Genomic DNA, 14,791 nt, shown 5'->3' on the forward strand with positions numbered 1-14,791 from the left:
TTACACCTCTTATCACCACTGAGTGCAGGACTGTGTCTAATTCCCCTCCCCCACATCTTTGATTTTCCTTCAATTATCAGGCCTTCAGAAATGTTTTTAAATTAAGTGAATCAAGTTGTTTTTCTCCTGTAGGTGAGTGTTCAGCTGCCCATAGGGGTATTTTACATGCTACCTTGAAATAATGTTTAATATTTTCACCATGGTATCAACATCATGACTTGAGGCTTCTACCATTGTTTCAAAGTTAACATTCTGCACAAATCTGTGGTAGTAGGTCAATGTGTTTTGGTGGCAGAGGAATTCTTTCCTTCACAAACCCAAGAAAACCCCGCATTTAGGAAGAAAACTCAACAAAAACAGTTGATTTAGGGTGGCAGCATTCTTTCTAGCGTTTTCTTAATGCTGAAGTAATTTTAAAATGGTAATAATCACGTTAAAATACTTCTGAGGTTAAAATTTATTTTTACAATGTGTTTACAATGTCACATCAAAAAATTTAATAAATAAATAAAACAAAGCCATTTAGGCTCAATAAAGAAATGAACGTCTTGCTTGGAAGTTCCACAGAAGCTGTCATGCACAGAAATTATACATGAAGACCCAGTTGAGAGTCTATGGTGAAAGCAAGCTCTCTAGCATCTGTGAGATATACAGAAAAGCAGTATAGTATGTTGGTTAAGAACACAAACAATGGGGCACCTGGGTGGCTCAGCTGATTGATCATCTGACTTTTAATTTCAGCTCAGGTCATGAGATCGAGCCCTGTGTCAGGCTCTGTGCTCAGCATGGAGTCTGCTTGTCCCTCTCCCTCTGCTCCTCTCCTCACTCTCTCTCTGTCTCTAAAATAAATAAATAAAACCGTAAAAGAAAAAAGAAAAAAAAAAAACAAAACCACGAACTTTGGAACCAGGCTTCCTAGATTGGAACATTCTACTGCTTTTATTAGTTGTATTTTGACCTTGCACCAATTACTCTACCTCTCTTTGTCTCAGTTCCTCATCTGTAAAATGGGGATGATAGTAATAATAAATAGTACTTTCTTCATAGGGCTGTTGACTTCATACATGTCAGCTTCATGTTAGCTTAGTTTTGATAGCTTCTAATTTTCATGTCTGCACTTTACAGAACTATTTGTTGTAATTCCTATTGCAATTCTCTGAAGCAGATTCCCCTACAATCCCCACTGGGTAGGTGAGGACCCTGAAACTTGAACAGTAAAGGGAGTTGCCCAAGATGGCATAGCTAGTAAGATTTGGAATAGGAACTAGAACACAGGTCAATTTGATTCTAAACTAGACCAACGTGTATGGTAGAGACACACACACACACACACACACACACACACACACACCATTTTCATACCAGAGAGCAAGCAGCCTGCACTAGTAATGAAAATATACTCTACCCATAGTTTGACTGCTGTTAGACTATATGCTAAGAAAGAGGAAGTTCTCTCTCTTTTGGGTTTCTTCAACGACCTCCATACATTTTCCTTTTAAAAATCATGTTCTCCCTAGAGTGTGTGGGTGGCTCAGTCAGTTGGGCATCCTACTTTTGGTTTCAGCTCAGGTCATAATCTTGGGGTCCTGAGACCGAGCCCCACGTCTAGCTCCACGCTGAGCGCAGAGTCTGCTTGTCCCTCTCCCTCTGCTCCTCTCCCCGCTCTCTCTTCTAAATAAATAAATAAAATCTTAAAAAAAAAATCATCCCCCCCCCGAATATTGCCCTACTCTTAAGTCTTCACATAGTCTTTCCTTTCCATTCAGCATTACTTTAACAATCTTCTTAAAACTAGCATACTCCAAATAATTTATTATTGTTATTGTTGTTTTAACAAAAAAAATCTAGGTTTTCCCACACTTGCAGCCAGGGAGGTATTTACTGTTCTAAGAAAATTTTACTTAATATTTTCACCTACATCCCTGCATCTCAGGCTGGGGAGCAGTACAGCCCTACTACAGTGAAAAGCAACTTCTGAACGTCAGACCAGCACTGGGGTCTCAGCCCCACCACAGAAAATGGGAAGGTATAAAAAGGTATAGATGAGATGTGGAAACATGGTGGGGATGCATACTCTGGGTGTTGAGTCCAAGTTAACTTGTTTTAATTAACCACTTAGGTTACGATAGGGTGGTTCTACTTTGGTACCATGAGCTAATATTTATCATGCACCTAACATATTCAGCACTAAATAGGTGCTGGGGAGATGTAAAAATATGTCTATGACTCCACATTAAAATATCTTTCTCATTCTTTTGGAAAGGTTGCATGCTTTGTTTGGAAAAGTCTTCCTTCATAGCATTTCTTTTGCTTTTATTTAAGAAATTGCGGGATGGGGCACCTGGGTGGCTCAGGGGGTTAAGCTTTCAACTCTTAATTAAGGCTCAGGTCATGATCTCAGGGTCAGGAGATTGAGCCTGCTTAAGATTCCCTCCTTTCCCCTCCTCCCCCCCCACCGAAAAAAAGAAAGAAAAGAAAAAAGAAAGAAAGAAATTGCAGGAGCATTTCTCTACTTGCTAGATGGAATGCTACCCAATTCATAATCAATAAAGCCAACTAGATCCTCAAAAAAAAAAGAATCACAGGAAGCCCAGAGATAGATTCAAAATGTTTTGTCTAGCCTATTCCACAATAGATAATACAAGGTTTGTTCCATAATTTTCATAAGAATGTCGTTATAATGAATCATTATGATTCTTGGATTGGATGGAAAGGGGTAGGAGAGGGGTTTGACAGAAATGTGACTCACTTTATGCGGGCAGGAGGGAGCTAGAAGACTCTGGGTGACAGGAAAGATGAAAGGGAAGAACTAGTTCTCCACCAGGGAGTTCTGTATTCTGTTGTGATGACAAAACATGAAGTAGCAGTAATTGATACTAAAGATGATAAATACCATCTATTTCTGACTGTTCTTGGTTCTGAAAATCAGAGACAAGAAATGCACTTTCTCTACTTTTTAAATGGTAATTACCTTTACCCAGGGGCAGCACTTAAGGCAAAATGAAATGTGAAATAAGGAGTATTTCTAAAGAGCAAGAATGGAAGTGCTTTGAGAAAGAACGGCACAAACCCATTTGATTTCTGAAACTCAGAATGAAATGAAATCAAATTAATTTGCGGGCTGAGGCTCCTTCTAATGCAGTTCCTAGTTGGGTAGGGCTGAGCGGGGGAACGGAGGTGGGGTGGAGAGAGGGTTGGGAGGCATACCCAGTGATTAAACTCTAGAAATGGGTACATTTCCTCCAAAGACTTGGGTCACTGGATGAAAATGCTTAACAAAAATATGGAAGTACAGAAAGTCAAGCCCATGAGACTTTATTTTCTCATCTAGAAGGCTTTTCTCATGAGATGTACAGAAAAACAGGGACCAGATAATGATGGAGATGGTTGAATTGATCCAATTTGCAAAAACTCTGAAATAGTGCTTGCCTTTAATTTGATTGGGAAAATGTGATTTATTAATAATACAGCAAATGGCGTGGAGACAGCCTTTCATTTTCAAATATGCACTGCTGTGGTTTCACAGCACATAAACATTTATGGCTAGATGTAAAAGATCACGGTGCCCGAGTCCTGAAGTATGGAAGCATTGCTGAACGCTGGAGCGATGCCTGAATAGGAATGACCCAATGGACTTATGGAATCACTATGTTCTGTGCATTTATTTTAATAACACATCAGTTATTGAATGAAGGCTAAGAACTGGGAGGGACATGCCAAAATCCTATAAAGTTGGACTTAGGTCCATTGACTACTTTGTTCCCCAGATATCCATGAAGCCAACAACGACCTCTCCTCCTTCAAGTGTTTGCTAAAACATCACCTTCTCACTAAGACCAAAGCAACTACTCTTATTGACCACAGAAATCCTTGGGTCACGATGCAACCTACTACCCCCATGGATATGTGTGCATTCCCCTTTGCACAGCATGTTCTCTTTTCTTTTCTGTGTGTGTATTTTTTAAATTTTTTTTAATATGTTATGTTAATCACCATACATCATTCATTTCTGAAGTAGTGTTCCATGATTCATCGTTTGTGTATAACACCCAGTGCTCCATGCAGAATGTGCCCTCTTTAATACCCATCAGCAGGCTAACGCATCCCCACACCCCCCTCCCCTCTAGAACCCTCAGTTTGTTTTTCATCTTTTATTCAACAGCACGTTGACTTCTAATACATTATACGTTTCTTATATACAGGTTGTTATAAGATGATTCGTTATGGTCAGCTTCTCCCTGCTATGATGTTAAGCATTGCGAGGATAGGGTCTTTTTCTGTGTTGATCACTAATGCATGCCAATGCCCTAGAATAGTGGCTGGCACACTGTTGGATGTTCAGTAAGTATCTGTTGTCTAAGAAAATATCTATTCAGAAAGTAGCAGGGAAGCGCCTGAATGGCTCAGTTGGTTAAGCGACTGCCTTCTGCTCAGGTCATGATCCTGGAGTCCCAGGATTGAGTCCAGCATTGGGCTCCCTGCTGAGCAGGGAGTCTGCTTCTCCATCTGACCCGCACCCCTCTCATGCTACCTCTCTCTCGTTCTCTCTCAAATAAATAAAATCTTAAAAAAAAAAGAAAGGAGTAGGAACTAACAGTAATTTTTTCTATTTTCCTTTTGAATGATGGCTGGCGCTTGAAAACTGGAACCCCTGTCCCTTTTCCCTCGTTTGCCTTTATGCCAAATATTTAGTTTATATATGATATTTGAATCAGTCTCTTCCACCATTATGATGCCAAAATAGTAAGGATTCCACAATGTATCAGCTTTTTAAATAGCTGACAAAACAAGTGTGGTAGATTAATGCAGAAACTTAAGGAAAAAATGCTGGGTACTAATCGTTAATTCTGATTTACCAGTTGTTTTGACCCTTCAAAGCACAACTGTCAATCCCAGCAGAGTGAAAGCAGCAGAATGTTTGTGATTGTGTTTGCTTTTACAAGTTTAACCATAATCATCAGTGTAGGAACAGAGTGCACCAAGTCAGCTTTTCTAAATTATTTGCAGCCAATCTTTCCCTTTCAAAGCACCAGAGTGCTTCTGACCTAGTTAAATTCCTGCCATTCTGAACATGCTTAATAAAAAGACATTTTTGGGGGGCGGGGGATCTCTATACTCACTTGTTGCCCAGTAACCAGGAAGATGGATCCTTCCTTTCCATGTACCACTTGTCGGTAAATGTGGTCGAGAATTAAGAGCTCACTCCAGCAATTCTGAAGCAGCTTCATTTGGTCATCAACCTATAAAAGAAATAGAAAAAAAATGACACTGTAATTCACTACATTTTTTATTTTTGCCTAATTTTCTACATAAGAGAACTCACTATAAGCAAGAAGTCTCTGCCAATGGTCATCATGGCACAAATGCTCGGAATTTACATCGTTGCTCCTGAAAATCATTATTTTCATTTGGATAAATACTTTTTAGGCCACATATGAATACTTAAGAGTAGTATTTATAATCAATGAGCTGCTAGGAAAAGGCCCTCCATTAGAGCGGTCTGTCTAATGTTAACAGAGCTATTAGAGTTTGCTTGTGGGAGGTCCAGGCGCCTCACACTGTCCTCGCTAGACCCCATTAGAACGGCCCCAAATAGTCTGTGCTTATGTATCTAGAGTTTAATACATTGACCCAAAGCTAAAATAGTACACAGATATTAGCAAGCTGCCAAACTGAGAAGATTTCTTTAAAAGACAATTAGCACGCCGGCACGAATGACTTTGGAAGATAAAGAGACACACTGCCTTATCTGGCATCAGTATTAACTGATGTGTGTGTCCAAACTGCCCTCGACTTTATTTATTTTGATATATTATTGATATATTTATTATTGGTGATTATCGGAATAATCACCAATCATGGTCTTGAGGCTCATCTACATTTGCTTTATGATTTGGATGATTTTCCCAAAAACACTCTGAACTTCGGTTTCCATAACTGGAAAATGAACCGAGAACATTACCTCCCTCACAGGACTACCATAAGGATTAAAATGAAATGTGCTGGGTCACAGTGGGCATTTTATTCTTTATTTCACCTTGTCCTCCAGGGGACTGCATTCTTCAATGACAAAACCATACTTATTTCACGGACAATTCACATATCCACGGTCTGAATGTGAAGAGCATATTGACCCATTGCAATGGCTACTTGTAACAGTGTGCTCTTCCTTTTGTAATATATAAAAGACCCTGGTTTTTCCAAATGCAGTGGTCATATTTAGACATACACTGTGAATTTATAAAAGTAACACCTGACATTGATACACTGTGTAGTTTTTTTTTTTAGAGTCTTTGTGTATTGCTTTAGATTTGATTGACAGAACATGCCTTCGAAGTTAGCTGAACTGTTATCATTGTATTAAATTTATAGATGAGAAAATAGGGCTCAGAGACCTGCCTAAAAAATTCCCTTTCGCTCTCTCAAGCTCTAGGCTGTCTCCAAATTACATCAGGAGGTGCTAGAATTTTCTAAATGAGATGAATTTGACTTACTTTTAACAAATTCATTTTTAAGTGGCCATTCAATGGAACTCTGGATAGCTGGCTGTTTCTTAGGAAGTTTCCATTCATACATTGATTAGTACTGATATGAGCTTGTGACTAACTTTATTTCCATGACTCCGGGACATAGTGAACATGATCAAGGGAGCACTGAACTCATGGTACAAAGGATTCAAGACTCAGTTCGATACTTTCCAGCTGTGAGAGCTTAGTCAAATCACATAATTCTCTAAGACTTATTTTCTCACCTAAAAATATGAGAAAGTTTTTGTGAGGATGAAATAAGGTAGTGGATGGGAAATCCCCTTCGTAAAGTGTAAATACACAAATGAAAATACATCAGACTGAGGGCTCGTGCCTGATGGACACGGATTCTGTGGAGAAGGAGAAAAGCAGTAGTATTGAAACTACAGAAAACTACAATTAGGCTCTGTGATTAGGAAAACACATCCCCAAACATCTCCATCAGAAATACTTTGAACCGGTTAGTCTGTTCTGACCAAAAGAATTTCATTCATGGGCGCCTGAGTGGCTCAGTCAGTTGAGTGGCTGACTCCTGGTTTTCGCTCAGGTTGTGATCTCCTGGGTTGTGGGATCAAGCCCTGAGTCAGACTCCTTGCTCAGCAGGGAGTCTGCTTTTCCCTTTCCCTCTGCCTCTATGGCATGCTATCTCTCTCAAATAAATCAAATCTATAAATAAACAAATGAACAAAATTAATAAATCTTAAAAAAAAATTTTATTCATTAAATACATCGATTATTTTTAATAGCTGATTCTTTGGTGGGTATGAGTGCCAGACCTGGGATATAATGGTGAGCAAGACAAAAGCAGTCCCTACCTTGTGAGAAGGACTCTCATGGGGGACAATGTTCACCCAAACATGACTTGGTGGTTTAGTGACAGTAGGAGGTCATATTCTTCTCTACAGAAAAATCTCCAGTGTTATACGGTGTGACAAGTCAGCCTTTGGGCAGCAGTTGATGCAGATCCAGCTAAATGTTCTCCATAAACTGTTGTCACAAGGAGCAGTGGCCAAATGTCCCAAAAACATACATGTTGTGGCATCCAGGGCACATTCCAGGAACTGTCTCACCAGATGCTTGGTGTCATTTCCAAACAAAGCATACTTTGCTCTCCTGGGTTTTATTCTCATTTCAGCAAAAACATGACAGTATCCTATTTCAAATTTATCAGTCTGTGATGACAATTTGGTTCCACTGTAAGTTTTTTGGGTTTTGGGGTGTGTGTGTGAGAGAGAGAGAGAGAGAGCTATGAAGCTTTAGTTATTTATCGCTCTTTTGAGGAAAACCTAAAATACACCCCTCTGAGATTGTCTCCCCAGAAACAATTATTATACATGTTAATGTTGCAAATAATTTCAAAATGGGTGGGGGAATACAGACTCCTCAAAGTGCATTTATTGTTCCCATTTTGGAAAGATGAAAGAGCCAAGAGATTATCCGCTAGCCACACAGAAAAGGAGAAAGGGGGGAGGGAAAATGAAAAGAAGCATAAGTTTGGGAGCTATCTCATTAAGGGCTTCTTCCTCTTCATTTGCATATGATGGTCCCTTATTTTCCTATATAACAGGACAGAAATACTATGATAAGTTTTCCAGCATCAAGCCATGTTCCAATCACAAGTCAGAATCTGACTTCTCCTGGCCACCTTTTCTTTTGGGATGTTGAAGACACACTTCCAAACAAAGATATATTTTTGTCTCGTGTTCAGAAAAAGAATGGGGTGTATCATTTTCAGATTTTATGCCGAACTCTATGTGTGTGTATGTGTGTGTGTGTAAGAGAGAGAGAGAGAGAGAGAGAGAGAGAGAGAGAGAGAGAGAGGAGTGCCAGCCAATTGCCAAGGAAGAAATAAAGGTTTTATTTTCACATATCCTCTGTAAGTTTCTCACTAAGGAGGGGCTGGATATTTTTTCATCCCCACTCCTGCCCACTGCTGCCTAGGTCCAGAGGCAGTAAGAAAATAGACAGGCTTTTAAAATCTGCGTATTTCCCGGTTCCTCTGCTGCTTCAGAAATTGCAAGAATAGGTGAACATGTCTATTTCCCGTAATTAGCACTTCACTTTTGGTTTTATATTTTGTACTGTTCGGGGCATCATCTCTTCCTTTGTGTCTAGCATAGGATCTTTGTTGTTATCACCCTGTTTCTGCAAAGTACTGTATTTACTTGTAAATCTGTCTGCCCTCCTCGAGGACAGTGGTGGAACCTGCCCCTGGAGCTCCCACAGTGCCTACCACAGCACCAGGCAAAAAAAAAAAAAAAGATGCATTTTATAAATGCTTGTTAAGACAAAAACCAAATGACTGAATTACCTTCCCTTCTGCACGGTTTCTGCTTTTCACCTGTGTATCTTTGGTACCTAGCCCACAAGAGAAGCAAGCAAGTCCTTCCGTGTTGGTGGAATAAACAACCATCTTTGCCCCACGTGATGAACACCCCAGAAACATGCATCTGACCCTTCCCACGTGTGCTGGCAGGTCCCAACCCACGGCTGGCCCTTCGTAAAAACTTCTTGACTGATTGTAATTTTAAAACTCCTCCTGAGCAATTGATTCCTTGTTTTAACACTCTCCCAGGGGGCTTTCCATGCCAACATTCCATTTCACTATTTTCCAAAATTGATTATGTCATATTTCATGTTATCTTGAAATTGGTGAGTATGCAGCTTCACGGTGCTTTGGGTGACAAAGTTTTTATGCAGCTCTATGAATAAAAGCACGGGGTAAATTTGATGACCGACTTGATCCTTATCTCTAGATAAGAAAAGCTGGCAATTTTGAAGATAGTTTTTCTTTGGAAAACAGAGTTATAGGCGACATGGGGTGGGGGGCAGGGAAGAGGAGAAAAAGAATCCACTGCTTTTGAGTAAATTCTCCAGGTATGAATACTGTCAATAAACAATTTAGGGTGGCATCTGGGGAGCTCAGAAGGGGGACTGAATGAGTATAATTTCCATTATATATCAAAACCTCTCACTAGTTAGCCATACCGCCTCCTATAATCCTGTGTTATCAGCTGTAATAAAAGGAAAGACTTATCTCAGAAACCTAGTTACTCATCACAGGAACTATTTATATTGACGTTACGGATGAGTGTGTAAAGGAATACAAGCCACATATTGTTAATGAAGCACACTTCCCACAACCCAGAATGTTAATCATTAGAGATACGGGCTTCCTCCTAAGAACAGTGGATTTGGGCAAACAATTAGAAAAAGAAAAATGTGTAGAACTTTCTCAAGCCTGCACTTAACTTATCAAAACCTTTCTGTTGCCCCTTCCCCTTTACCTTTTACGAGTCTGGAAACTACACTGTGATTTCACTTTCCCTGGCGGATTTGAAAATTGACATCACGAATCACTGTGGTTAAACTTTAAGAAAGATATTTTAAGGAACACATTCTACTGACATGGATTGGTAATTTAAAAGTGGACGTGAACCCATCTCTTACTTCTGATCATTAAGTCTGGTGTTCTGGGCCTTTGTTAGAAACTTGGTTGGGAGACGCCTGGGTGGCTCAGTCGGTTAAGCATCTGCCCTCGGCTCAGGTCATGATCCCGGGGTCCTGGGATTGAGCCCTGCTCAGCAAGGAGCCTGCTTCTCCCTCTGCCTGCCACCCCCCTGCTCGTGCTCTCTCAAATAAATAATTGAAATCTTGAAAAGAAAAGAAAAGAAACTTGGTGGGGTAAGAACAGAAGTGACTAGGACGGAATCCCTGCCTTTGAGAAAAATCACAGTCCGAGGGGAAGGGACAGAAGCACAAGTCTGCTGTTAGAATTCCATGTGCAAAAGAAGCTGAGGAGAACCTTACCCTGCTTCACCTCCCAGGGGGTCAGGGAAGCTTCTGAGAAGAGGATACTTAAATGCAGGACTTAACCTTGTAGAATCACTCACTGAACTCTGTAGCTCCTGTTAGAACAACTCTTGGAACCAAGTATTTAAAAATGATGTGAGGATTCTTCACAATCATTACAAATAAAGTCCAGCTATTAGTTCATTTTTTTTTTCCCTTTCTGGAGGAAAAAAAAAAAATCCCTCGAAATGGACGTCCGTTTTTTTGGGCTTCCTTTTGTGACAATGGTGGCATTTATAAAAAGGTATTCAGAAGCAGGGAGAGAAAAATCAAAACCAAGACAAATCAAAATCAACTTTTACGCATCTGAGTGAGAACCTGCTCTGGGCTAGGCAGACACACAACTACTTTAATCCTTTACTGTTTTTATAAAGAACGCTGCTGATTATCTGCAGCCTCTGTCATAAACTGCTACAAAGTCCAAGAAAAATGATTTCACATTAACAATGATTAAACAAGCACTAAAAACAATACTGTACAAGAGAACTAACAGCCAGGAAAACTCCTCTGTCAATTGTGGCAATACCCCAGGGATTTATGAGCAGGAGTTCTCCCCTGCTCGGGGATAACTAAAGTCCCCCCTGTGCACCGTCTAATTGGGCTGCAAAGACATGCCTGTCAACGCTGAGCCAGGGAACTGAACTCTTCTGGCCTCTTTCTGTGTTTCTCTAGTGAAGCAACGAAGAACTGCTTTCTCTCCCTGTGATCTAACTCCTCAGGTGATGGAAGGAGGAGGCAGCGGGGTTTCAGTGTATGATTATCTGCCCCTTATTTCCTTCCATTCCACCAACCCCTTCCCATTATACCCATTTCACCGGCCATCTGGCTCATGCCCCAACAGCCCACAGAATCTAGGATCTCAGTATGTCTACCTGTTTCTCCCTTTTGTTCTAATTCAACATATACACAGTCACCAGGAATATTTCTTTCAAAAAGGGAGAAGAAACACATAGACACAAACCTCTGGACATGAATCTCTACCAAATTCTCTAGATTTCCCTTCTGAGATGTCTACCAAGCCAGACCTCCCTAACCAGCGGAGGCTGGCAACACTCACTGATCAATGTGTCTGCTGATCCTTCAGCCTTGGGAGGCCTGGGGTGGCTGGAAAAGGAGGAAGTAAAGAGAGGTAAACGGCTGCCACCTCCAGGGAAGTGGGGCCACCTCAGCCCTGCCCCACCTCCTCACAACTAGGTGCCAAGTCAAAGAGCAGAGTGTGGTTGGGAAATGAATAAGGTAGCTGTCAGCACAGGGAGAAGGCAGAAAATAAAACAGACCGGCCTCTACTTCTTGAACACTTAATCCAGAGTCACTCAGCAGGGCAGTCAGAGGCCCCAAACCAAGGAACCTCAAAGGGAACCACTCTGTAACCCAGTGTCCGATAGCAGCCGCTACACAGCCATGAGGAGTCATCAGGAACAGGCTCAACAAATCTGCTGTTTAAGAAGTCAGAGAATGGTGTGACTTGTGTTAGAGGTCTTCCATCAAAAATTATTAAATTTCTTGGGACGCCTGGGTGGTTGAGTCGGTTAAGGTTCCAAATTTATTAAATTTCTCTCAAAGTCTAACGTGTCCAAAGGTAAGTTTCATTTATCCAGAACATTCATATGCCTGGTGCACCTTATTTCCCAAGGATGTCACATGCGTTATTATTTAAGATTTTATTTATTTTTTTTGAGAGAGAGAGAGGATCGGGGGGGCACCTGGGTGGCTCAGTCAAACATCTGCATTCGGCTCAGGTGATTAACCCAGGGTCCTGGGATGGAGGCCTACATCGGGCTCCCTGCTCAGCAAAGAGTCTGCTTCTCCCTCTCCCTCTGCTCCTACCCCCCCACACTCATTCTCTCTCTGTCTCAAATAAATAAATAAAATCTTTTAAAAAGAGAGAGAGGGAGGGAGGGAGAGAGGGAGAAAGGGAGAGATTGAAAGAGAGCATGAGCCAGGGGAAGGGCAGAGGGAGAGGGACCAGCAGACTCCCTACTGAGCAGGAAGCCAGATATGGGGCTCAATTCCAGGACCCTGGGATCAGGACCTGAGCTGAAGGCAGAAGCTTAACCGACTGAGCCAGCCTCCCACCCCACATGCAGTATTATTTTATACAAAGATGTGATAATATCAATGTGAGTTTTTTTCATTTATATAAATGTGAGATAATTACATACGTGAGAGACATCTTTGAGGTTTGGAGATAATATTGCACAGTGTATGTACATGTTAAATATCACTTGAATTATGTATCATCACAGACAACATAATGGAATTCAGACAATTTCTTTCACATAGAACAGTAGCTATAGTCTCAGAATTTGTCAAACCAAAGGACAAAATTTTTCCCAGCTTTTATCCCTCTTGCTTTTTTTAAGATATTATTTATTTATTTGAGAGACAGAGAGAGAGCATGAACAGGGGGAGGGCCAGAGGGGGAGGGAGAGGGAGAGAATTCCAAGCAGACTCCCCACTTGGGGCTCAATTCCAAGAGTTGGATGTTCAACCGACTGAGCCACCCAGCTGCCCTTTTTACCACTCCTCTTATTCACACTTCAAAAAGCTTCTTGTTGAAATGTCAATTACTCATAAACTAACAGTAAGTTCATCATATTGCAGGGGGTCAAGTGGGAATGTGCACCACGGCAATGCTAGTCGTCTTTCCTGTTTAAGTTTTCATATGCATCCACATATAATTTATGTGATCTGATTAAGGTGGACACAAAACGGTAATGACTATTTTTCCTTTTGGCTTATGGAATACAATCACATTCCATTGCTTTGAAGTCAAAGCATGTACATATGTAAAGAGATAGGGGAAAGAAAGTTTCTGCCACTCACAGACTGTTACCCCTACGAGTTGCTTTGACAGGACAACTCAGCATGATGGGTTGCTTCTTCCATACAGTTGTGGACTTTTGCAAAGTAATGAAGACAGGAATTAGAATAGCTATGAACTTTATGGCCAGCCCAGCCCCAGGTCTTATGTGACTGGTATTACAAAGGATGGTCTGGATGAGGGCAGGGTTAACCTAGGAGTCACTTATCTTGTCAGATTATGGACATATCCCAGTCAACAATAAATCAAACAACGTATAGCTGGGTGTTATTGAGACCTGAATGAATTTAAGAACTTACCCTCAAGGAACTTACAAATGAATTGAATTAACAAGACATATCCATGCCAAGTAATTAGTATATAAGGTAGCATATAAAGTGTTAAACTCTGTGGAACCAATAATTTGAAAATGAGTGTGTGTGTACTGTGTGTATGTGAGATATATATGTTATATATATATAACTCAACTTATTGTATTTATTATAACTCAGTTATTTTATAGGCATATGTATAAAATGCCACATCCTTAAAATATGTGAAGCAGTTTAGATGTACACAATAAAAGAGGAATGGAATAAATGAGAAACTGGGGGTACAAGGGAAATAAAGGTAGGATAACAAGCTGAAGCCAAGACTAGGCTCAGTCCCTAAAATCAGCTTCAGAGACTGGAAATGGGCCACACTTTGGTTCCTTGCAGGCGGAGCAGCGTTACTAACATGATTTGTAGTATGCATGAGATAAAATCAAACAGTTACTTGCAAAACAGCCTATCTTAGTCTGTGCTGGACTCCTGAGAGAAATTTCTCTCTGAGTTTTCCAAGGAGGATTCTAGATGGTACAGTAAGCTAGGCTCCAACCACATCCTCAAGTACACACAATATTTGGCTTCACAGAGGGTGTTCCTTTTAAAGCCTATGGCTACAAGATAATTTGGTCCTGGAGCACAAATTTCTGATGGTCTGTTTTCCAAAGATACACTGAGATAATTCAGAAATGGAGAGAATGTATGTATTTTAGGCCCCTTTGTTAAGAGCAGAGATCAGGACCATTAGACACTGTACAAGAAATATATGGGCTTTGCAACTTGGAAACGTGGGTTCCTATCTTGGCACTCTCGCCATGTGAACTTTGGGCAAAGAATCCAAACTCCTTAAACCCCGGCTGCTCTCTCAGCCATTATTTTTGTTAAATGACATAAGTATGCCTAGCTGAGTGACTGGCATGTGGCAGACACCCAAATAATGGTAGTTAAGCCTAACTCCGAATACAAAAAAGGAGGCAAAATACAGGAGATGCAAACTGAAGTACAAAGGAACAAATTTCAGGTGATGGAAAAGGTTGATGGATGAGAAAAGAAAAATATTTTAAAGCAGATTAATGTGAAATATTTTCCAGTGCTTTCTCTTGCTGGGTATTGTTTCATTTATGACCATTACCTGTTTCCTGTTCTCTACACTTTAGAAATCTCCTCTGTATAATTAAGCCAATGTTCCTCACACGTCCAACCAGGCAGATATATTTCAAGCAATGAAGACAAAACCCTTGAAGGATGAATATATTTTCTGTTAGCTTGGCTGGAATGTCCAG

General features: G+C 40.6%; 1 protein-coding gene across 2 annotated transcripts in view; it reads right to left on the reverse strand.

Moving 5' to 3' along the window:
• Positions 1–14,791, reverse strand: part of NR5A2 (nuclear receptor subfamily 5 group A member 2) — a 119,365-nt gene that overhangs the window by 54,886 nt on the left and 49,688 nt on the right. For both annotated transcript variants that reach the window (XM_028120279.2, XM_088016664.1), the window contains one exon: positions 5,121–5,240. In XM_028120279.2, the coding sequence (XP_027976080.1) occupies positions 5,121–5,240 (120 nt within the window). The remainder of the gene's footprint in view (positions 1–5,120; positions 5,241–14,791) is intronic.

The sequence above is a fragment of the Eumetopias jubatus genome, unplaced genomic scaffold, assembly GCF_037043125.1.
Source record: "Eumetopias jubatus isolate StellerSeaLion01/CBP00866 unplaced genomic scaffold, mEumJub1_p1.0 scaffold_12, whole genome shotgun sequence".
Taxonomy (NCBI): Eukaryota; Metazoa; Chordata; class Mammalia; order Carnivora; family Otariidae; genus Eumetopias; species Eumetopias jubatus.